This window comes from Perca flavescens, chromosome 5 (genome assembly GCF_004354835.1).
Source record: "Perca flavescens isolate YP-PL-M2 chromosome 5, PFLA_1.0, whole genome shotgun sequence".
Taxonomy (NCBI): domain Eukaryota; kingdom Metazoa; phylum Chordata; class Actinopteri; order Perciformes; family Percidae; genus Perca; species Perca flavescens.
In genome coordinates, this window is record NC_041335.1 from 25,738,443 (window position 1) to 25,763,505 (window position 25,063).

General features: G+C 38.4%; 3 protein-coding genes across 3 annotated transcripts; all 3 read left to right on the forward strand.

The window, feature by feature from the left end:
* The first annotated feature begins 12 nt into the window (after nt 1-12).
* Nucleotides 13-3,379, forward strand: epgn (epithelial mitogen homolog (mouse)). Its single transcript, XM_028579126.1, has 6 exons — nt 13-141; nt 1,267-1,344; nt 1,529-1,660; nt 2,172-2,292; nt 2,439-2,591; nt 3,058-3,379. The coding sequence occupies exons 2-6, from the start codon at nt 1,311-1,313 to the stop codon at nt 3,110-3,112; spliced, it is 495 nt and encodes a 164-aa protein (XP_028434927.1). The 5' UTR covers nt 13-141; nt 1,267-1,310; the 3' UTR covers nt 3,113-3,379.
* Nucleotides 3,380-5,034: 1,655 nt separating this feature from the next.
* Nucleotides 5,035-11,757, forward strand: LOC114556219 (proepiregulin). Its single transcript, XM_028579128.1, has 5 exons — nt 5,035-5,102; nt 8,572-8,655; nt 9,555-9,681; nt 9,795-9,941; nt 10,792-11,757. The coding sequence occupies exons 1-5, from the start codon at nt 5,063-5,065 to the stop codon at nt 10,856-10,858; spliced, it is 465 nt and encodes a 154-aa protein (XP_028434929.1). The 5' UTR covers nt 5,035-5,062; the 3' UTR covers nt 10,859-11,757.
* Nucleotides 11,758-17,044: 5,287 nt separating this feature from the next.
* On the forward strand, nt 17,045-23,909 carry areg (amphiregulin). The gene is made up of 6 exons (XM_028579157.1): nt 17,045-17,081; nt 17,804-17,971; nt 18,761-18,983; nt 19,495-19,665; nt 21,434-21,544; nt 23,854-23,909. The coding sequence occupies exons 1-5, from the start codon at nt 17,045-17,047 to the stop codon at nt 21,525-21,527; spliced, it is 693 nt and encodes a 230-aa protein (XP_028434958.1). The 3' UTR covers nt 21,528-21,544; nt 23,854-23,909.
* The last annotated feature ends 1,154 nt before the right edge of the window (nt 23,910-25,063 follow it).

The following is a 25,063-nucleotide window of genomic DNA, read 5'->3' on the forward strand; positions in this document are numbered from 1 at the left end:
TTTCTCAGTCTTTTTTTCTGATTTACAGATGCCTTTTATTGATTGTGGCATTTTTCTGTCAACACTGTGGGAGGGAGAGAAGTATGGCATGCAACAAAGGTCCTCAGCTGGAATTGAACCATGTGACATTTTGGACATGAGGTATTACGTTAATTGCATCACATAGTTCTAAGCTTCATCGACATCGGATGGTAAGCTTTTGGGTTGTCAGGTTGTGGATAGTCCTCCAGCATGACACTTGCATTGTCCTTTTAGCTAGCTTTATTAATTCCTCAGAAAGACCTCTCTAATGCACTTAATAAGCCTTTATTATTGGCAAGATTGTCTGCCATAATAAGTTAGCCTGTGGTTAGTTTGTAGTTCAGTAGATTAATTGTTCTGAACTATTGTACATTACTTGGAGAACAGTACAATAAAGATAGCTAAAGAAAAGTGTCAAAGCAAACCAAAAGTTATATTAATGGTGTATGACTGATCTATAAACCATTAGATGATTTATTAACCGTTAATAAAGGTAGGCATTACAGCTCATAAAACCTTTTGTAAAGGGCACCTTAGAAACTGGTAGTGAGATTGCAAAAAATTCAAGCTGCAAGCACCGATGATCGCCCAGCATGTTTTTTTTTAAAGGGGGCGCTATCAGCAAATTTGCCACGCCCAAGCCCGAGACACCCATCAGATGTACATTTTCACCACGTCTGTGCAGAGTTTCATAACTTTCAGAGCATGTTTAGGCTCTCAAAATTGCGATTCATTTACACTATGAAAAAGAATAAACGGAGAAATTTGAATAGGGCCTTCGCCGACGATGTCTGTGTTCGGGCCCTAATAAGAGCTTGCCAAATAACATCTGGATGCTAATTCATAGAGGCAGCCGCAAAAAAAAAAAAATCTTGTAAAAACCTTCCTTCTGTAATCACCCCTCTGGAGAAATTGAGGCTTTGACAACATCCGTAATCGTCAATGAAGCAACCTCTCAAAACTGCAAAGGAGGCATTTGAGTGAAACTATCAATCTGCCAAGGCATTGCGTGGGTTCAGAAACTTCCAAAGAAAAACACCACATTTTAAAAGCTTCTGGGCAAACACGTGCACACACCACCACCATCAGACTTTGCCTCTGCATGCAGAGAGTGCACATGAAAGAAAAGCTTTTCTTTTCTTTTTTTTAAATGATCTTCAGTTCATCGATGATTGGCATTTTCAGTGGTTGGGAGCTCAGTATATAAACTCTGTAAAAGCCTGTTGTTGATCACACACACACAAGAAGTTGAGCTGAGAGCATCAGACACCACACCGACAGAAGACAAGATGGTTACACAAAGACAGAAATACCTGGAGAGCGGTAAGTTTCTGGATTGTTCTGTGGGGTCAAATTTTAAAATGTTATTACGGAAGATTGTAGTTTGTTTAAATTAGTTGAAAGGTACTTTTATAATCCTTGATTATATCAATACTATTGAATTGTGGTGTTTTGGTGAATCTGGATTCATATTTTACTGTAATGTATCCTTAATCGTGTATTTCAGCCCTCCTGTCAGCAGTGGCAGCGCTGCTTCTTCTGACCACAGCAGGACAGTCGACAATACTGCCCAACGAGCTCCAGACCACAGCAACTCCTGCTCTGTTAAACTCATCTCTGCTCACACAGCTCAACGACAGTAGGTGTCTTCAATGGAGGCTGAGTTTTGTGTCAATTGTGTTTTTATCTCTGTTTAGGTAAAAAAAAAAGTTATACATTTTTATTGTCAACACAATTTTTTAACTTGTGCACTTCAGATTAAAGATTCATCTCTTGCAAAAACGGAAAAACTAATCTGTGTTGGGAGCACTAGTCTCAATGGGGGCCCAGTTGTGCCACTCACTAATCAATTGATTAATGAATCCATGAAATGATGAATGATTAACAGCAGTATAGTTCCCACCTGCTGACACAAGGAAAATTGCAAATGAATGAAAATTGCAACAAATCACTTAGTCAATAAAGTCAGTTTTTTGTTATTTCCATTTGATTTTAAACATGTTTTATTGACTCATCCTTGTTAATTGATTCATTAATTGATTCCCTTATCAATTAGTCAGTTGATTAAAAAATTAATTTGTGTTAAAAAGTTGATAATTGATTATTAAGCTTCTCTCTCGCTCTCTCTCCCTCTCTCTCTGTCTTTGCAGGCAGTATGGAGAAACCTCAGGTTCTGGGCTTACACAGATCATGTAGAATTGAACATAAAACATACTGTGAAAACGGTGGAGAGTGCATGTACCCCCAAGACAGCGACAAACCTTCATGCATGTAAGACGTGTTCCAGCCTAGCCCAGCCCTGTTCACCCTGATGATGTTTGAGTTATGAGTAGAAACGCTGCTTTTTATCCACATGCACATGTTGGTTCGTGTTCAGCTTTGAAATGCACTCACATATTTGTCTGTTTGCTGTGCAGCTGCACGTCGTCTTACAGCGGGCCTCGCTGCCTGTTCTTCAACGATCGCACTCGCACTCTGCCTGAGTTAGAGCAAGTGATTGCCATCATCTTTGGGGTAGCCATGCTCATCATTGTCCTGGCCATCATTATTTTCTGCTTTGCCTATAAGAGGTGAGTATCCGCAGGCTTTCCCTTAACAATGCTGTACTTCTATGAAGGAATGGGAGCATGTAGGAGCGAGGGAAATATAGCTATAAAGCCTCAAAACATTTTTGATAAACATTTTAAATGCTCTCACTGTGGACATATTTTATAGGTCTCTCCCTGCTAAGTGGGACTCTCTGTAGTAAATCAGTCAAACATGTTCAAGAGCTCACTCATCAAGTCCTGACACATATGTCTACATACCAAACAAAATGATGAATTACCAGTGTTTTTTTCTTCAGTCTTGTGGTTCTTTACACTTTGATGAAATTATTTAAAAAAAAATACTTTTGAAATTGGTAGCATTGGTTTATTTACATTTAGTTCAGATTTGGGGCATTTCACTGTGTGTGGAAAAACAAGGGTTTTATTTAAACATAAATTGAATTGTTACCGAGAATAAGTTCTAATTCCGATGTTTTCTTTTCTTCAGGTGTATAAAATGGGCACCACTAATCAAACCTGCACCGTCTGAGTTGTCAGTGTGACCCAACTCATCTGTTCACCATTATCTTCTTCAGCGGCACAAGCAAACATAAGCCACAACATTTCCTCATACTGTATAATCAGCAGCGTTGGAAAACAATTTAAAAAGCAAATAAGAGACTGTATGGACTTTTTTTTTCTTTATTGGACATTTGATGTGCATAAAGATGACCACTATTCAGTTTCAGTTTGTCATTCAAACAAGCGAGGAAAGACTAAACTGTGTTTATTTATGTGAAATGGACTTCATTGTCTGGTAAAGAATGAGGGAGAATGAATATGACTATTTATTGTAATATAGCAATTAACTTATTGAAAGTGTTCAATTTATTTAAAATGTAATAAATATATTAAAATGTATGTGTTGCTGACATTACTGTGGTAAAAGATGGATAAACATACAAACACATCATTATTAACTTATTACTTAAGGAGATAGTCATTTTGTTAGTTATTAATTGATTATCTAATTGAGAGGCTCAACAAGCATTTCTTTTTATGGCAGGAGATACTGTAGTTACCATTTTGGGATATAAAAATTAAGAATAAATATAGGAATTGAATAGTAACGTGCCTGTGACACGTTAGGGCCATAGAGGTAACCAACTAATATTTAACGATTGATGTATGCCTGTTTGATTTTCATGTTTTACTCCTTTAAAGAGTTAAAGATCCACAGACAAACTCAAAAGGAGCCTTTATTGACCCTTAAAGCCTCCCATAAATCCAAATAAATAACATTTTATCAAGTTTTTAAAGATAATTTTTAGGCCTTTATTGACAGGACAGCTGAAGGTGCGAGGGGATGACATGCAGCAGGTCTGAGTCAAACCCGGGCCCGCTGCGTCGAGGAGTAAACCTCTATATATATATGCGCCTGCTCTACCAACTGAGCTATCCGGGCGCCCACATTTTATCAAGTTAAGATGTGAAAAATATCAAACAGTACCTGCGGGTTTGTTTGTTTTTTAAATCTTGTGCGATTTATTTTTCCCAGGGTAATTCCCTTTAAATTAGTTTCACCATGGGTCATTTCCTTTTAAATTCTTTTAGCATATGCATTCTTTTAATTGCTATTCTTTTTATTACCCGTAATTTATTTTAATTTTATAATAGGGCACATGCAATCTCCTCTCCACCAAGTGGACAATCTCTAGTACATTGTTGTCATGTTATGTAGGCTACCGTCAGGTATTGTATTTTACTGTCTACTATTACAAATTGATAGATTGATATGCAATACATGCGTTTGGATGCAGCTGTTGTCAGCACTTTTTGCACAAAACAAATTTCAAGAAATTTCCTTTGGGACCATAACGTTTATTTATACTTATAAAATGACATAAAACAGGTGTTCAGAGGAGGGGGCTAAAACAATCATGTATTTTGATCTATTCACTTAATAGATATAACAATGTAATGTATAATACATCTCAGACAGGAGACATTCTGCTCTATAATAACTCATAATAATAGCTCCATAATAATTATATTTTTGCTGATAATTTTACCTTTTAGGCTAATTAATTTGGATTTTGAATCAAGAACTTTTACGTACTTGTAGCCTAATGGAGTATGTTTTACATTTTAGTAGGCCTACAACTACTTTTTCTTTAGGAATCTGAATGCGTAGTAGGTTATCTGTTAAAGTACAAAATATGAGTAAACTTCCATCTGAATTAGTGATAGAAGCAGCTCCTCCTTGTTTTTGGTTAAGACGGTGCCTTCAGGATCTGTCTTTTTATTTGGACTTTTGATGTGTTAAATTACAAGAGTCTGTCACCACACCCAGACCGCAGGATTAAGCCCATTGGTTTTCAGTTTGTCTGCGCCAGGAGAGGCATCGCCTGCCCCCTTCATCAAATAGTTATTTTGACAAATCGGAAGCGTCTCTAATCCACATCTACCTGCGCGCCCACCGAGCCTCCTGTCAGCAACCTGTCTGCTCTGAAATGGGGAACATCAAACCTTTAGCGCTCCTCTCACTTATCGGTAAATAGTCCTTTTTTATTTATTTATTTGTTTACGTTTGATAGGAAGAAGATATTCACACATTTATTTGACGTGTGGAGTAGGGCGGGTGGGGCTCAGGTGTGGACTGAGTTTAAATGATCATGTAAAAGCAGGTCAAAAACATGAGGTGTAGCCTAAACCACACAAAACTAAATGTAGCAAATGGAACAATAAGGAAAATGCATTAACAGCTCTTGATTAATATGTTATGATTAATATAAATGCACTAACTAACGTTACATTTACATTAAGTAGCTGTTAAACCGTGCAGTTTTGAGGCCCTTGAGTAGCCTATTTACATTGTTTAGGCTACATACTTATAGTGGCCTACTTTTGCTTGCTTCTTAGGATCTAAATAGTGTATTTTTGAGATTAAGATTTTGTTAAAAAACAAAATAATTTTATAAACTACGAAACGTTGTACATTAAACTACCCAACAGTAATTCAATTAAAAGTAGCTCCATTTTAACCGATAACAGTGACATCCTACTCTCACATTAAAGGGATAGTTCGGATTTTTTTTTAAGTAGGGTTGTATGAGGTAACCGTAGATGGTGGTCACGCCTCCAGTTTAGAGAAGCAGGCAGGAGTCCCAATATGGAAGATAAGCAATGTTCTGTAGGCCACTGTTGAATATAACTGGAGACAACAGCACTTTGAGCAGCAGTTTAAGCTGCAAATTAAAACCCAATCAATTGAACAAACATTTGAAATAAGTAGTTTAGGGTTAAAACAGGTAGCCTACATTTTGCTTTATGAGGCCTACTTTACCCAGGATTTACATTAGTAAAAGATCTGATTTCCTTCCTACTAGCCCACTTGTTAAGTTAGTCAAATGATCAGTTATCACTAAATACAAGGCTTGTTACTTCAGTTATATATACAGTATATATATACATACATTATTTATATATATATATATATATATATATATATATATATATATATATATATATATATATATATATATATATATATGATAAGATAAGATAGACTTATTAATCCCACACTGGGGAAACTGGGGAGCAGCTCAAAAGAAAAAAATTTACACATCATAATAACACATATACACATTAAGTACACATAGGAGAAAAAATATACATAAAGTATAGGAAATGGAAAAATAGGATAGAATTAGTTATAATAATAGTAATAAAACAACCGTATTTACACAATAAACAACCTTATATAAACAGACAGTATATATATATATATATATATATTACTTTTATAGTAGGCTAATTTCAGAAAGCTGTTGGAGTCCGGTGAAGGACACATACCTGTGCTGACACACATGCTGAGCTCAGAGGCTGAGGGATGCTGAATGACGTTGGCAATTAAACCGTGAATGGAAGATTTATTATTTGAAAGCACATGCGGTCTGATTAAATCTGTCATTTGCTTGTTGTTTAGGGTAATTCTTATCTACAAAAAGACATGTAACATTCAAGCTTGTGTAAACTGATAAGTAGTGGAGGAAGTACTTGGGTCCTTTGCGTAAATAAATGTACCAATATAGTGTAAAAAATACTCTAAACCAAATTTCACATTATTGTTAATACAGATGCATTAAAGCTAACAGATGTACTGTGGTAGCTGGTGGAGGTGGAGCTAGTTTGAAATACTTCATACACAGTCGTTTGGTCATTTAGCCCAGTGGTTCCCGACCTAAGGTTCTCTCTGCTTTTTGTGAAATATTGAATAATTCTACATCACTGGGCATCGAGCAGATATATAAAAGGAACCACTGAGAAGTTAAGAGGGTAAATCAACAGCTGGCAACTCACAGACATATGAAATGTTACAAGGGGCCCAAATTAAACACTACTTCATAAGAGCTCACAAGCCAAAAATGTTGTGAACTGCAAACTCACCAGTAATTGTAACATATTGTAACGAGTAAAAGTACAATGTTTCCCTCTAAAAGTGTAGTGGAGTAGAATCAAAATACTCAAGTGAAGTAAAAGTACCTCAAAATTGGGCTTACGTGCAATACTTGAGTAAATACTCATTCTCCAACGCGGTGAGTACTGATAGGAATATTGTGATAACTTGTTTTGCCTCCTCAAAATCAACCACTTCAGAGTTTGGCAGTAACTCCATGCAACTGCAATTTGTATTTCTCTCTTTGTTCAATTTCACTGTGTAGCCACATGTGAGTTGTGAGCAATGTAGTTGTGGCCCTGCTCACCTTTGCCCTAGATTTATACGCATTTGTGTTTACCAGTTCAGTGTTGCATGTTCAACTTCTCACAAAAGAATCATGTCCTTGTTATTGTGCAAACCGTTGGTAAAATACAGGTGCATTTATCATCCCAATGAATGCGAGGAGGTGGGTATCAGAATCCCACTCCTGCCAGATGAGCGTCAATGACTGATGATATGGGCTGATTGGACAGTAATTAAATACTAACACAGGAAAGTTGCTTCGTCAGTACTTCCAGCTCATGTGCACTGTGTACATCAACCACGTCAGAAACACCCAACAACCAGGCTGAGTCTTCTCACAGAAAACAGAGAAAAATATCTCTGCAGCCATAACAACAGACAGGAACAGAAACCCAGAGAGGGCGCGATGGCGAGGCTTTTACAGCGGGTGTAACCAGATTCATAACCAGTCAAAACCAGACACATCTTGCATCCAGGTTCATGTTTTTCTTTTTTCCTCTCCTGCCTCCAAGAATGTGGGCGTCTGCAAATGCAGCGCGTTATAAAGTTGTGCAGGCTGGAACAGGCTTGGCTATAGGCAACACGAGCCACACTACATAACGTCCTAGTTGGCAAAGTTTACACGCAAAAAACTTGGCAGAAAATCTGACTTTTGTCACCAAAATGTTTTACTTTTAACATATGATTTCTGATTTTTGTCAAAAAAGTACAAGGTAGTCTTATCTAAAGACAACAAACATAAAACATTTTCAGAATAAGATTTATCACCAAAGTAAGTTACACTTACAATGAATTTGGGATGTCGTGGACTAAATGATTAAGAAAACAATCCCCTTTCTCACTTACAGTATGTCATGTTACAACTGCAAATTCAAAGTACATGTATTTTTTCAATTTTTTTTATTGTAAATCTTTGGAAAGAAAAAATGCTTGACGTGAAAATGACATTTTCACCTGTAATGTTCTCTGTTTGCATGTCAAATAAAGGTTTTACAAACAACAAATAAAGTCAAATAAAATTAGATGTGTTCAGGAAACACTTTAAAGTTATGAATTTAGGGTTTGTCCTCATCTTGAATAAAAACACGTAAGAATAAATAAATAAATCAAACGTGAAAAATTAACCAACATATTTAAAAAAGCGTTTAAGTGATCGGTAGGGACCCTAAAAGAGTGTTCAAGTCTAGTAAATGGGGTTAAACTCAATGTCCACATAGAGCTGACCTATTGACCTTATTTCTAGTGAAATTAATGAGACACATTTTCTCTGTTCAACAGGTGTCATGCTGCTCTGGCCGTATGTTCTCACCAAGAGCGTCTCATCCAGACTGCAGACTGCAGACAGCACCTCTCTATCTGCAGGTATTCACCCAGACAACTGCAACAAATCACTGTATTTTTCAAGTATAAGAAATGTGAAGGGAGAATTTGGCTTTTAAACAATAGTGCAAACACGTAATTCATAGTGTTATTATTCTTGTCTTGATAATTGTAGATAACTGTGTTTTAGACCGTTGGTCAGAAGACACAAGAGGCATACTGTACTTATACAGCACCTTTGCTTTACAATGGAGCTCTACAATTACATAAAACCAGGCAAATAGACGTACAGAAAATGAAATGTAATAAAATACACCACAATAAAATAAGATATGAGAGTAAAAATTCTTTTGGTCTAGAAAACATCAAAAAACAGTGGAAAATGGCCATCATAATATCCTTGGGTACACAGCGACGTCATCACATGTCCTGCTTTTTCTGACCAACAGTCCAAAACCCCAAAACATTGAATTAACTATAATGTGAAGTAAAACTTTAAAAAAGCAGCACTTTTCTACATTTGAGAACCTGGAACCATCAAATGTTTTATCATCAAACGATTATTTGATTATCAAAGTAGCTGCAGATTAATTTTTCTTTCGATCGTCAAATCGACTAATTGTTGCAGCTATTAATACAAGTGATATATAATATAAATCACTATCCAAAAATGGACTAACATTATTTGAGATTTTTATTTTATTTTAAAAGATGTAGCTGATTCGGCAAGTCTCAAATCCCAACAATTACACTATTCTGCAAAAATAAAAATTTTACATTTCAAACAGAGTTGAAGTAATTAATAACTATCACAGCGGTGGCTTTCTACTCTAAACGCAGGTCTGTATGTTGTGTCTGAATGTTTATTGCCACTGAGTGAAAATGATGCAGACTTTACCTTGAAAAGGTTTCCATCAGCTGTCTTGTTGTTGGTGTTTCAGGGCACGAGGAAGAGCGCCCTCATGTGGTGAAGCGGTCAATACAGAACTGCGACAGCACTTTTGACAGCTATTGCCTGAACAACGGCCAGTGCATGCTGCTGGTGGACATCAATGAACACCACTGCAAGTACGATCCTGTCTGTCTGTCTGTCTGTCTGTCTGTCTGTGTGTGTGTGTGTGTGCTGCTTTTAATTATCAGGTGTGATCATGTAGGCTATGACTCGCCTCTTTGTGTTGCAGGTGTGGGAGGGGCTTCTACGGCCCCAGGTGTAGCAACCCGGAGCTCCTTGTTAAGCCAATGGGAGAAGGGCAGATAATTGTCACCATTTTCTGTGTGACTCTGCTGATTATAGGTCTGGCTGGAGCTCTGTACTTCTGCTGCCAATGGTAAGGCTTTAGCCTATGAATAAATGTACGTGTGTTGGCAATAGCATTTACTTTTGATATGATTTCACTATTTCTGAGAGTTTAATATATGAAGGGTAATAACCACTGTTATTGCTGACGTTGATAATGATGTGAGCTGTTGCTATCAATACCTGTATTTTTGGGATAGCTGGCCAGGGCCACTGGCTTTGTTGCCACCTTTGACTCCCTCTGCTGTTTCTCCACAATTTCCTTGGATGTCAGAAATGATCAGAAACCTGGAAAAAGCGATTACATGCCGCAGTATCCCAGTTCCTATTGGAGTACTCCAGTTAGCAAATTCAGATTTCTCAAAACAGGATATGTTGTGTACATAAGCAACACATAACTGGGATACATCAAAAACCCAATCATAACCAGTGGTGGAAAGTCACATTTATTCAAGTACTGTAGGCCTACGTAATGTGATGCACTGGAGAGCATCATCACCTGAATCTGCAGCTCACCTCGACTTTTCTGAGCTTTATGGTGAGTTTCAGCTCATTGTTTAGCTCATTGTCCAGTTGCAGTACCGACACCAATACCGTGACTTCGTTACCGGTTCCTAAACAATTTCTCGATACCAATTTTATTAAACAAAAAGAAATTACAACATTACGGCACAAATCTTATTATTTATTTTTAAGCTCTCACAACGTGAGCTCCGTTTCAAAGTCGTTTCTTTGGACATTTAAACCTGGTCATCCTGCACTTTTCTGTTCATCCCAATGATTTGTATTTAATGATGGTAGAATACAAAGTTAATGATTTGGTTGGCACCTTTTTAGATAAATGTTAATAAATGTTGTTCTGTTTTTCTTTTTTTACACAGGTATAAGAAAAACAGATTCCCACGTCAACAGAAGCATCAGGGTTACAAAGGAGTCCAGACAGCTTAGACGCACACCCACTGCATCCGCCGCTGGAAAAGACAAACCAGGATTCTGAAAAGATGATTTCAACATACCATGACGTTACCTGACGTGCTTACACTCAGTGGCTGGTTAACTGGATGTCACACAGCTTTGGATCACTTTATCAAGCAGGCAAATTGGCACAAGAGATAAAAAAAACAAAAAACAGCTTTGTGTGCGGTGCGATTGTTGTTTCTAGCTGCACTGGTTCTTATGTTACAGCACCTGCTGCCCTCATGTTTGAAAAGATGAATGGTGAGACGCACAAAGACAGTTTCTATGGGTGACGATGATGGTGTGTCATGGAAAATTCATGGAGAAATGTGAAAGTCTAAACAAATATTAGGGGTAAGCGACTGTCAAACATTTCTAACCCTTTGCGATCCAGGGGCTGTAAAACGAAGTCAACCAAATCGCATGCTTTTTAAAAACGGCAATAAGCCACAGTAACGTGCAGTACATTATAATGATCATTATCAAAGCAGTTATGCTTTGTGTTACACCCTCTTTGTTGCCAGTAAATGTGAGATTCATTTAAAATTTTTAGAGAGCTAATTTTTCAGGTTTGGCGAGGTTGCAGATCTCGTCACATCTTTTAAATCAGCTTCAGAGATCAAAGCATAAAACTTATTGATCATAAAGTGTTAACCATCTAGCTGCCTTCTGACTGCCTACAGTACAGTTCTTCACTTTTTCTTAATAGTTTTTAATTTATCTCTAACACTTTTGCCTGGTTTTAGCTTGTATTTATTGTTGTTGTTTTTTTTGCCTTTTGTAGCTATTATGAATAGTAAAAATAGCCATTATTGTCATTAAAGTGGCCACTGAGTGTAATAGTTCTGTGTTTTATTTTTGTTAAGTCAGAAAGTATTTTCATTTTGATAATTTATTATAAAGTATTAATGTATACACTGGAACCATGTCTTGTTTTGGAAGTCCTGTTACTGCTACAAAAATCAACTTTGAATGAACTTTGAACTTTTGAATGACTTCTGACTGAATTTTTGACTCCTGTATAATTTTCTTTTTTCTGTTTCATTGACTGCAGCTGCTTTATTTAGAGCTCTACTTAGAAACTCGAGGTGTAGCTTCATGTACCCTAAAAACCTCAAAAAAATTGTTTTCACATGTGCACATTATGACAGGTTTAACTAATTAAATGAACAGCTGCGTTTGATTGACAGTTAACTGTGCGTATAGGATCCTTACTAAAAGTGTACGTACGTCTAAAAGCCAAAAATGGCTAAATATAAATAAAATAAAATAAAATAATAATAATTAAATCGGCATATTAGCCAGTCCTTGTCATGGTCCCTGAAGTCTCTTTTTCTCTCTTGGCGTAGTCCTCCTGCAGGACCAGCAGTGCCATCATGCAGCATTACGCACTGGGGTCACAGCTGTATTTATATGTTTACAACAATTAGAGTGATTAATAACACCTTGCCAAAATCACAGCATCAACTAGTGATACTATTTTTTTATTTATTTATTTAACCTTTATTCAGGGAAGGTTCACTGAGAGGCAGCCTCTCTTTTGCAGGAACGCACTGATCACATTCACACAGTTACACATTCATACCTGGAAGCTGCCCAGTACAACCATAGTCTGATCTGCTGGCCACTGAGCAACGGAGCGGTTGGGGTTAAGTGCCTTGCTCAAGAGCACCTCAGTTGAGGGATGAGAAGCACTGCTCTTTCACTTTTCCCTTTTATCCTGTCGGTCTGGGGATTGAACGGACAACCTTTCGGCCACCACTGCCGAATACAATTTGAAGACGAAAAAACACATTGTATTTGTTTATTGGGCATTTTAGGCCTTTAATAGTCAGGAGAGCTGAAGACATGAAAGGGGAGAATGACATGCAGCAAAGGGCCACACGTCGGAGTCGAGCCGCGGCCGCTGCGTCGAGGAGTAAACCTCTATATATGGGCGCCCGCTCTATCAACTGAGGTATCTGGGTGCACACACTGGGCGATATCACAAACACACTTTTTTTCATGTAGGTTTTGTCACAAACAGTATTAAAGTTCGGACTAATAACGAGGACATTAAGGGTAACGATTGCGCGAGAGCTTAACGGCTGTATTTCCAGACTTTGACATTTGATGATATATGCACAGTATCAAAGACATATATTTAGTTATTTAGGCTACACTGTGCTCTGCCGTCATCTAATGGTAGGGTATTTGATGATGCAGTTGGGCCATCTCCTCCTCCTGCAGACAATGTGATGGTAAGACAGCGCTGATTAAATATTAAAGTGATGGTTCGGAGTAATGTCACCCTAGGGTCCTTTGCACCATGACCTCGAGCCAAACACCCCCCCAGAAGCTTTTTTCACCTGGGTCGAACATTGGGAGAGTTAGCGTAGAGTAGTGTTATCAGCTGAATAGCTTAGCGCAGGGGCTAATGGATCTGAAGTGTCTCTTAACATTACTCCACTAATAATGCCCGAAATGATACCAAACGTCTACAGTAGTGCAAATAGGTTATACACTCATAAAACGATGGATTGTAAAGTTTGTAAGACGGTAATTTGTAATTTGTAGATGGCCCTAAGCACTCGTCTTACAGCATCAACAACAACAGCAGAGAGCAGAAGCCAGCAGGCAAGTGTTATTTACGTAAACTTCTGGTGTACTTACAAACTTTACAATCCATCGTTTTATGAGTGTATAACCTATTTGCACTACTGTAGACGTTTGGTATCATTTCGGGCATTACCGGTATTAGTGGGGTAATGTTAAGAGACACTTCGGATCCATTAGCCCCTGCGCTAAGCTATTCAGCTGATAACGCTACTCTACGCTAACTCTCCCAATGTTCGACCCAGGTGAAAAAAGCTCGAGTTTGGCTCGAGTTCATGGTGCAAAGGACCCTAGGGGGACATTACTCCGAACCATCACAATCTTCATGATAATGTGGATGATATGGAGTGAAAAAATGTGCGTGAGGCATCATTAGGCTACTAGAAAATATTACGAGTAATCGTTATTCCCACATTTACTTTCTGCAGTCTGACTTCAGTTCACCACCTCACCATCTGCGTCGCCAATTCCTATTTTGTCTCCAAAATGTGCGTACCCATGGGTGATATCTGGGATATATCCAACCTATCAATGGGTCAGAGTTTGCGTGGAGGACCGCACATTCTCCCGTCAAGTTTGTTTTTTATAAATCACAACCTTTGCGTGGGAAGCGGCGTACGCACGTTTTCAGCCCCGTTTTGTGCGTACGCCACGTTTTTAAATGAGACCCCTGGAACTTAATGGATGGAAAAACATGTAGGACTACCACAGAAAACACAAAACACAGAAAGGAAACCTTTTATTAGCATTCCATTTGATTCAATAACTAACTTGTTACATTTCGAATAAGACTGACACATGATGGTAGCATTGGGAAAATGTAGCACCTATCATTCCTCAACCTAAGTAAATCTTATACTTTGTAATATCATAACAGAGATCAAGGGTTTATTTGGAAGTCACTATAAAATCAGGGGAACATTGAAAACACATTTTGCCTTCAAAGTTGGTCCATATTTTTTGCAAACACATAACACATTCCTGTAGGCACTCAAAAATGTCAAGACTCACACTTGATAAGACATAAGAATGGATGGAAGAATTAGAAAATGATGACTTCAGTGTGCTAAGTACATTGGGTACTTAGCAGAGTCACCTTTACTGACCCTTACATACAATTACATTACAAGTAGTATTTTATGGTTGTACTTTTATTTGTGTTGTTGCACTTTCACATTTCACAGTGGTGTACAGACACTTTCTGCAAAACAAAAACCATGGCAGGTCCTTGAAACTTAACTTGTTCAGTGTTAAACCAGTTTAGTTTTTTATCTGATTAGTGAAAAGCATTTACTGCAAAGGATTTCTACGGAATTCATGACCAAGATTTCAGTGCTGTGCAGTATCCGGTGTCGAGTTAAGTCCATTTCACTCTCTGCACCCTCATTAGTGCTTCAACCAGAGTCAATGACCCATTTTTATACCCGACTGCAGCGTCTTTATATGTTCTTTATGCTAACGAACAGCAATGATCACACATAAACATTAACTTACTTAACTTAGGACATACTTAAAAACACATAAGCATACACTTACACACACAAAGACCCACAAACACATCCACTCTGTGTGATGCGTTTTGTTCTAAATATAGAACCTGTGGATAAACATATCCGAATAGTAGGTTGCTCATGCAGTGAGTAATGTGGTTGGTCAAAGCCCCATTAAGCTGCATCCTTGCGTGTCTTTTAATAAGAAAACAAACACTCGCACGTGTACCATGTACTGTACACATTTGTTTTGCAGCTCAAGGCTCATTCACTTTATATTTTTACTGTTATTTTGTTAGCCACGCTCATAGCATCTTTCTTCATGTTTCCAGGGGTGGCCATGTTGGTCTGTCGATCCACCAGACTTAAATATCTCGACAGCTATTGGATTGCCATGAAATACAGACAGTCATGATCCCCAAAACTAATGACTGTGATCCCTTTGCCTCTAGTACTATCAAAAGGTCAAAGTTTCCACTTATCAGGTGAAATAGCTCAACATCTCGCTACTACATGAATTGGCACAGGAGAAATCCTAATGATCCCCTGACTTTTTTCCTCCAGCACCATCATGTCAACATTTTACTTTGTGGTGGTTTGACAGTCCCATCAGCCCAAATAAATTTTACTTACACACTAAGGATGGTGAACATGCTAAACATCAGCATGTTAGCATGTTGATATTAGCATTTAGCAATACCCCCCAAAAAAGAATGGGAACACAACAGAAACTGCCTTCTTAGGATAAAATACAGCTGTCACCTGAAAGGCATTTATACCAGCCGTGCTACAAATCAGGGCAACCAACTTAAGAGGGGAATAAGGGACACCTGAGAACACATATAGTGAAATGGCGGTTTAATCCCGAGCTTTTAAATGTTTTGTGACAATGCGTGATTCAAAGTTTTATCCAAATAGATACTGTTGTAATTGCGTGTCAGAAGGTTTTCCTCCATCCTGCCGTTAGCTACGTAGCAGTGTGTTTACAGTGGGCGGCTGTTATGAGGTGCTTCTCTCCAGACTTGTGTCAGACTTTCCAAACGTTCATATCACATATCCCCAATGCCATTACACATAATCCAAACAATTCAATTCCACAGCCGTTATAAACAAAACGAGTCAGAAGATTGTTGAGGCCGAGTTCCTAACATTCCTGGAAGATTTCTATTAGATTCTGCAAATGAGCACGAATGATGGAACTGCCTCTTCGTGCAGACACAACAACATTACAACAACACACCCATCTGTGCAGCACCTCCACCCAAGCCTTAATGTCTCCTGTTGGTAAGAGTGTACTGAAATAGTAACATCATTTAATCAAACCACACACACATTCATTCAGCCACAGAAAGACACCCTGTTGAACAATACAGAGCATACGTGGAATATTTGACAATAAGATACCAGTGACTGAATAAAATTAGAAATAAAATAATGTAATTTTAAGAGTGTAAGTTATTTACTGTTAAAAACATGATTAAAAGATCATTTATCTTTTAAAAAAAGACACCTTTCAGTGACAAAGCAAGAGGTAAATTTTCTATCACTTTAAACTCATTAACTCCTCCCATGACATAAAAATGTTGTGTGTGTGTGTGTGTGCGCATGTATGTCAAAAATGTAATGACACTGTATTTATGGCCTAATTTGTGACCATAGAGGGAAACACAAGGAAGCAATAACAGTTTAAGAAGCAGGAAAGAATGTTTCTATGTTTCTCAGCGTGTTTTAATAATCACAAGAAACCAGTCAGAATACATCGTTTTGTCTCTAACTAGTTAGGCTTATTTATTCCCCAACTTATTTATGCCTTGTCTTATGTGAGAACATGAGGTGCAATATATATTGCCTTAGTCTGATTAATCATTAGAGACACACACACACACACACACACACACACACACACACACACACACACACACCCTTTTTTCCCTTGGAGAGGCAGGCGTTGGTCTAGGTCTATAAAAGCTGCACCCAGTGGAGGTAAAGAGAGCGATCTCTATTAGCAGGGGAGAAACACACACTCCAACACACAAACTTGCACACACAGATTAGCGCAGGGCTGTCATACACACAACACTCTTCCTGGGATATGAACCCTCTCATCCTCACCTGTCTCCTGTGCTTCGGTAAGTCTGAACTTGTATTGTATTCTCTCTCTGTGTGTGTGTGTGTGTGTGTGTGTGTGTGTGTGTGTGTGTGTGTGTGTGTGTGTGTGTGTGTGTGTGCAGAGAATGTGAATCATTGAAAAGGAGAGATGAGAAATGTAGAATGGAGTGAGGACAGGAGGAGGGGGCGAATGAAGGAAGAAATGTAACTGCAAGTTAAGACTTGTCGGGCAGGAGAGAGATATTTTGGTGTTTTAAAGAAAATAACTTGGGGAGTCTTATTCATCATTGTTCCTGTCTGGTGTACTGGTTCTACTGGTTTCAGTGAGGATACGGTGTCTAATTTGCAAGCTCTCAATATTTTTTAAGATGAATAGATGACTCAGATTTAAATGTGCCAAGACTATACAGTACAGGATAGGAAGTAACTACGCAACCTTAAGTTTCTGGTCACCATAGAAGAAGAATAAATGCCTTTATTTATGTCTAGGAGGAAAGGAAACCTCCTGGATAATTATAACTAATTTAATCTCTTCATGGCAACATATTCTAGTTTAGTTTAGCTTCTAGCTTTGAAAGAACATTCATCATGTTCCCAAATACTGAGTGTAGACATAAAAACCAACATTAAACTGATGTAAACTTTGACCCTAATTGCTGCTTATCATTTTCATATCTCTATGTAGATTTGATGTGATCTCACTCTTTATTTTCATCATCTTTGTGTCCTGTTGGTTTTACAGTAGTCTCTGGTGCTCAGGGATCTGAGGCCACGTTCTCCAGTGAACTAGCTGGAGTGACCGGGGGTTCAGCCTCCGGGGAGGACCTCCAGAGTTTGCTGAGCGATGATGACGAGCTGGAAGTAGATGAGGAAGTTTCAGGAACAGACAACGGAAATGTCAGCCTTATTGGTACGACCGCCAAAACAAACTCCTTTCTTGTTGACCTTTATTATTTATTTATTTCACTTCAAATGCTGGTTAATTAGGGTTGAAGCAGATGACACTGTTAATATAATAACTAAATCTGTCATTGGGAAATCTATGTTTTCTGAATGCAGGAATGTTGACAGTTTGAAGATGATAATATCAAATAGCTCCGTTTTCCCAAAAAATATCCAGCTATGGTACATTGTAAGGAATAGTTTTTAGTTTAGAGAGTACACGTAAGACTCGTCCAGATTGTTTTTATCAAGAAGTCCAGAAAAAAAAGACACATGTCTTCTAAATAATTCGAACAAATGGGCGCCTAGGTAGCTCAGTTGGTAGAGTGGTCACCCATATGTAGAGGTTTAATCCTTGACGCAGCGGGCCCGCGTTTGACTCTGACCTGTGGCCCTTTGCTGCATGTCATTCCCCCTCTCTCTCCCCTTTCATGTCTTCAGCTGCCCTGTCAAATAAAGGCCTAAAAATGCCCAAAAAAGTATCTAAAAAAAAAGTAGTACGAACAAATAGTCAATTACAGCTACAGTTATCAGGATGGCTTTGTTGACCATATAATCATTTTCTTAACTTATACAATTTTTGTTTAAAAATGTTTGTCTTAGTAACAAAAGTAAAAACTGATTACATGAAATATGTACTGTATGCCTGAAATCTCGTCTTTTATCAGGACCTTCAGTCTAGATACTCCTCTAAATTGAAACTAAATTATGCCAGAAACCTTAGCTAGAGTTTCACCTTCAGTTTCTCCTGCTACAGAGTTACATCCCAGCCAAGATGATAAGAAGAAAAGGAAGGGCAAAGGCAATAAAAGGAACAAGCACAAGAGCACGACTCCGCTCAACCCCGAGCACACGCTCTTCACCAACATATACGCATCGACTCTTAGCACCATGGAGGATCCCTGCACCTCCACCCACCTGGGCTACTGCATTCACGGTTACTGCAAGTACATAGAAGGGCTACAGGAGCCAGTGTGTATGTGAGTACACAATCAGTTTATTTTATATGTTTGCATGTGTGTGTGTGTGTGTGTGTGTGTGTGTGTGAATATGAGCTCCATGGTTAGCGCAAGGCAAGTCAAGGAAAACCCTCCTAAAAAATAATCACCAGAATAAATTATTCATATTCATTATGCAGAACTTTCTGAAAAGCAAAAATAAAAATGACCTGACTAGGACGCCCGGATAGCTCAGTTGGTAAAGCGGGCACCCATATAATGAGGTTTACTCCTCGACACAGCGAGCCAGGGTTCGACTTTGACCTGCGGCCCTTTTGCTGCATGTCATTCCCCCTCTCTCTTGCCTTTCATGTCTTCAGCCGTCCTGTCAAAATAAAGGCTGAAAATGCCCCAAAAAATAATCTTAAAAAAAAAGAACCTCCTTTTCGTCATTTTGACTAGAATCAGTACATTTTGTACATGTGCACCAGTATCTGATGTCACATCTCCTCACTAGCTCATGGATTTCTTCTGTTTACTCTTCCCTGTGCAGATGTATGAAAGGTTATGACGGAGAGCGCTGTGGGATCCAATCTCTGGAGACAGTGAAAACCAAGCCCGATCAGATCAACAATACTGAGCTGGTGCAGACGGTCTTAGTGATTATCGCCGTGGTCCTGTCGGTCATCAGCTGCACCGCCATACTGCTCATAACATGTGCTCAGTGAGTATGCAAGTGGCACACAGCCATGTACACACACACTGACACATTTTTTTTATTTTAAAACTGAACAAAAGGCTAAGGTAACGCATGGCTTTCCAGAGGAAAATTAGTGTTTGTGGGTGGGAAACCTTTGAGGGAGCTTGTGGTAAAACTGATACAAGCCCCTTAATGACAGAGACGCTGGTACTGACTTCCTGTGTACCTTATTGGCCATCTAAACCCTGCTTAAGCTAACAAAGGTGGCAGTGATACGCATGTTTGTACACATGTAGTTTTGCCAATTTCAAAGAATTGAGAGATAAAGAGATAAAGATAAGGGGGGTGGGTCATATGAATCATAGAGAGCCCTGAACTCTGAAGAATTGTAGTAAAAAGTTATCAGACTAGTCCTAAATATAACCAAATCCATCAATAAATAATATTGTTAATTAAATAATTAGAGCGTAAAAAGAAACATAAAGCTTTGTACTTTTCCTTTGACCACTAGTCAGTCGATAAAATAAATGAAAATGTGTTACATCTTTTATGATAATATCATATATAAAATACAAAATAAAAATTTTACTCTTCTATTTCTCTTTTACTAGATCAATTTATTTTCTATTTTTGGGGGTCTCTGCAGCAATTTAATGATGTATCTCTTTCTCAGTTTCCAACAGTTAGCAACATTTCCCGTTTCCCTTGGCTCATTTCTAATGTTTGTTTTGTACATGTTTATAATATTTTATGTGGTGGCAACAGGAAATCCTAGATTTACCCTGTTTCCCAAAATTATATTTCTTTATAGAAAAGGAAAATGTAAATACATTTAGTGAAATATGCAAAGTGTGTCCTAACCAAAAGTAAAACAAATGTGTCCAGAAAAAAACTGGATTCACCAATATTATGTTTGGGTTGTCTCATCCTTTTTTATTTATTTATTTATTTATAAAGCATCATGAACCCAGGGAACCCAGTATGCTGTGTACTAAGACCTTTTCTTCCTCTTTATTCTTTAAAACTGGACAGGTTATTGAAGCTTTAAACACAAACACTTGAAGGCAAACACCCCAACAAATCTCAACATTACACACATTACAATCCACACATCCTGCCCAGAAACACGCATTCGAACACACTGACACATCAAAAAGCACATTAACACACCCAAACACGCCCACACTATACAGATATTGCTCACCACCTTCACAAGATGGACTCAATTACTTCAACAGCTTTCATATCTTACTTTTATTGTAGACTTCTCATTTCATCGTAAATTGTGTCACGCCGATGAATGTATGTGTTCCTCATTCTTTTTTTTATTCTTTTTATTTTATTGTGCAACAAGTCATTTGCTGATGACCTATAATCACAGTTCCTTATCAATATGTAAGTGAATCACAGCTCTTGTTGTAATGTGGGACAAAGTCAATAGTCCACCAACATGGCATCATGACTTTGCATAAATATACACGCCACTTTCATAAAGCCAAATGGCGTGTTATTGTACGCATTTTCAGCTATTCACGTTATGCCTATGCTGTATACAGCTGATGTAAACATACCCACCACGTGGCCTCGCCACGTTGCGTGTTATCGCGAGAATGTCATTTTTTAAAATAAACATACATCAAAATCCAAACAACAACACGCCTTGAATTTAATTCGTCCAGATCAAAGCCGTGTAATTGACACCTGCCCTACCTCAAAATAACTTCACTGGGATCATCTGATAATCACGAGAACTATAATCAGCTTTTATACTCATGCTGAATGTCCTTTGTAGTTACAGGTCACATAAAAACTTCTTGGCATCCTACCTGGGAACTGGGACAGAGCAGGAGAAGCTACAGAAATCTATGGGCGAGGTTGTGGTGTGAGAGCGTCAAGTTACGAGGTAGGTTTCACTGAGGTTTTGACCTGTCACTCTCACTGTACTTCTTCACAGCTCAATAATTCATACTGCAGCATTTAAACTCTGACTCCATGCCATTCATAAATATGTTGATACCCCCAAACTTCAAAACTTCAATTCGCTAAACTTCTCCCCCGAACAGTGATTGTCCAATCATAGTTTAGCAACCGTAAAGCTGTCCAGCTTTGGATCTCTTAAAATAGTGTGTATTGGGTGATACTCTATGTGTAAAGAATTAAGATGGTGATTTCCTTTTTTTTATCATCTCTAAAACCAGAAATACAAAAAGTAAGGTGTAGTGTTTGAACAGTGTAGTTGTCTGCTCTAACATAAACTGTTAGCATGTCCGCCTAACAAGCTTATTACCCAAGACCAAGCATAAATCTAACCTCAGTATTGCTTGTTCAATTATTAAACAGTTACAGGGGTGCCTGGGTGTCCTAGTGGTATTGTTTGCGCCCATATATATAGAGGCTTGGTCCTCGACACAGTGGCCGCAGGTTCAATTTCAACCTGCATGTCATTGTGCCACTCTCTCCCCCTTCAAGTCTAAGCTGTCAAAATAAAGGACTAAATGGCAAAAAAAATTCTTTCAAACAAATAAACAGGGTTACATGTATGTTAAACTGGGACTATCTACTGTATAACTTTACAGTACACTGCAATACAAGAATTATGCATAGTCAGCATAAAACATTAAAATGTAAGTTTTTAGTTTCAGTGAGATGTCAACCAACTAACGTTAGCTAAACTTGCTAGTTAGCTATAGTTGTTAAAATTGAATAGCGGTAATTGTAAATTCAGCAGAAAGATCAAAGTTTTTCCAGATAGAAGTGAGCAGCCTGCTTTTGTCTACCTCGGTCTAAAATCAAGAAGCCATTGTTTTGAAATTGACGTACAGATTTCTACGTTAAATTGCCCTTGTTGTAATGGCCAAAGCACAGTTCCAGAATGGAACGCTCGGCCGCCGTACAGTATCTAAGGGGCAGTGAATGGAGCAGTCAATTGCTGGGTCTCCAAATGGAAACTCAAACCAATTCACCAAGCTGATGCTGTGTTAATGCCATTTGTGCAAGCAATATTGTAACGCTGTAAGAAGGACATGCAAACAGACGATCCTGAATTTCTGGTGGTGTTTAATTTAATGATGTATTTTGTCCAAACACCTTGCTTAAGTCCTCAGAGGGCGGTGTCGGGCCTCTGCTCACGTGAGCCTTAAGCCAAACAGGAAAGAGTGGGCTCAGAGAGTGACATAGGAGCCTGTACGCCTATTGTTGTTGTTATTGAACACAGCGAGTTGCATCACATAAAGAGGAATCCCCACTACAGGAATTAGTCTGGATTAGCCTGGGGGGTGTCTCAGCCTGTCCCATCTCTGCACTGCATACCAGCGTAAAGTTAAACCACACACTCGATCGTACACATTCACCTGTGTGTCCAAACATTAACAGTACTGACTCACTCACTCTACATGTAATGAAACGGATGTAACAGTTTAATTACTCCACTTACATGTGGTCATATCTGACTGAGCAACACACGAACGCACAAACAGACTTCATCTGTTTACACAGAAGTTTTAGCCTCGCGACAAACAATGCAGCTGTGCAGCATTCTCCTCATAGCCTGCATGTCACTCAGTGTACACCCTGAGATATGCAAATCAGGCTCACACATACAGTAAAAATTGAAGAAGTGGCAGTTGAAGACTGTATACCATTTTAACTTCACAACTGTAAGAACAAAGCTGTTAAATAAACTCACTAAGAGGGTCTGAAAAGTCACTAAATCTAGCAAGAAAGTCGCCAAGTAGGCATCACTGTATGCATGGTGTTTTTCAGGCTATAAATAGTTTTATTAATGGGAAAAATATGTCTTGGGTCCTATTTAGCCATCCTGTCTATCAGTTATGATAAGATTGTACTCATCAAAGCAATTGCTTATAGGGATGTGGCTAAAAGGGATACAGCTACGGCCGGAAGTTACGCAAAATCTTGCATAATCGAATAGAGTATAATAATATTAATACTTTAACCCATGAAAAGTGTGTTAGTTCCTGAGTAAATAATTTGTCTTTGTCCTGATTATTTTGGAGAAAGCAACCAAAGTGCACAAACAGAATCTACAGCTAAAAATGATTGGAAAAATAGCTATATACTTTACACCTTGTCTGTGTGCTTCTTTTAAGCTGTTCTGATTTCTTAAAAAACTGTTTTGCTTTCACACAAAATGCTCCGTGTTTCTATGTTCACATGCTTATCGACTTTTGATTTCTCTCCATCTATCCTCAGCCAGCTGCATGACTGAAAGACGAAACGGAGCAGAGGTGTCTGAGGACGGAAAGCAGTAGAGTTAATAGACTGTATCATTAGATGCTGTGCAAAAAAACACTGTCCGGAACTTGTTAGAATGTAATTTATTTAGTGTGATTATTTATTGCTAAAGTCTGTATGAGTGTTTGTACCGGTATGTTGAACTATTGTTATCATGTCTATTATGTTCAAATATGTGTGGTTCGGTTTTATTTATTATACTGCTGTTGTTATAGGTCAGTGAAAGGCTCTTTTTCTACTCTGGAAAAGGGATGGAATTTGATCACCAATAAAGTGTCTCAGTGTTATGTGAAAGAGTTATTTATGTATGCTTCTCTCTGCCTCTTTTTGTGTTTACATTCCCATCTGTGGATGCATCCCATACCTCTACAGCCTGCTCACACAAACACCTCGGCCTTTTAGCCAAACAGATTTAGCAGACGAGAATAACCCTGAGAGAAACTCTCTCTGACATCAGCGAGGAATTCGGAAAATCATGAGAGCATCACAAAAGCATGAGAGGCTGGAAAGTCTTTGTGTGTGTGCATGACAAGCAGAATTTATATTGTTTCAGGGTTTGATTCTTGAAAGATTATCTTATTCTTCTAAGAAAAATATTTACACTGTCATTACAACACAAGCACAAACTCACCAACCACTGTGTTACTAAAGCACTGCAATGTTTTCAGCAGTGGAGAGTGCTGTCAGTTGCACAGGTGTACTTGGAAAATAAGTGGGGGCATGTCTGGTCTGAGCTATTTTAGAAATACTTGGAAGTTATCTCCTAACAAATACAAACAAAGACTTGAACATAATTAGATGGTTCAGGACAAAGGAGCCTAGAACAGACAGGTGCACAAAGAATGCATCACATTCATGTAAACACAGGGAGACACAGGTTTGTTAAAGTGCTCATATTAAGGTCCTTTTCAGGCTCCAAATTGTATTTAGAGGTTGTACCAGAATAGGTTTACAGGGTTTAATTTTCAAAAAACACCATATTTTTGTTGTACTGCACATTGCTGCAGCTCCTCTTTCCACCCTGTGTTGAGCTCTCCATTTTAGCTACAGAGTGAGACATCTCACTTCTGTTCCATCTTTGTTGGGAGTCGCACATGCGCAGTAGCTAGGTAAGGACTACCAGCCAGTCAGAAGCAGAGTATGAGGGAGTGCCACGCTAGCAGCTAGG

What these genes read in the sequence shown, in the direction of transcription:
- epgn (XM_028579126.1), top strand. Translation starts at nt 1,311, where the DNA reads ATGGTTACACAAAGACAGAAATACCTGGAGAGCG. An exon ending in ACAGAAATACCTGGAGAGCG is followed by an intron (nt 1,345 to 1,528) that starts GTAAGTTTCTGG and finishes CGTGTATTTCAG; the next exon opens with CCCTCCTGTCAGCAGTGGCA. An exon ending in GCTCACACAGCTCAACGACA is followed by an intron (nt 1,661 to 2,171) that starts GTAGGTGTCTTC and finishes CTGTCTTTGCAG; the next exon opens with GCAGTATGGAGAAACCTCAG.
- areg (XM_028579157.1), top strand. Translation starts at nt 17,045, where the DNA reads ATGAACCCTCTCATCCTCACCTGTCTCCTGTGCTTCG. An exon ending in CGGAAATGTCAGCCTTATTG is followed by an intron (nt 17,972 to 18,760) that starts GTACGACCGCCA and finishes CTCCTGCTACAG; the next exon opens with AGTTACATCCCAGCCAAGAT. An exon ending in CTGCTCATAACATGTGCTCA is followed by an intron (nt 19,666 to 21,433) that starts GTGAGTATGCAA and finishes TGTCCTTTGTAG; the next exon opens with TTACAGGTCACATAAAAACT.
- LOC114556219 (XM_028579128.1), top strand. Translation starts at nt 5,063, where the DNA reads ATGGGGAACATCAAACCTTTAGCGCTCCTCTCACTTATCG. An exon ending in AGCGCTCCTCTCACTTATCG is followed by an intron (nt 5,103 to 8,571) that starts GTAAATAGTCCT and finishes TCTGTTCAACAG; the next exon opens with GTGTCATGCTGCTCTGGCCG. An exon ending in CAGCACCTCTCTATCTGCAG is followed by an intron (nt 8,656 to 9,554) that starts GTATTCACCCAG and finishes TTGGTGTTTCAG; the next exon opens with GGCACGAGGAAGAGCGCCCT.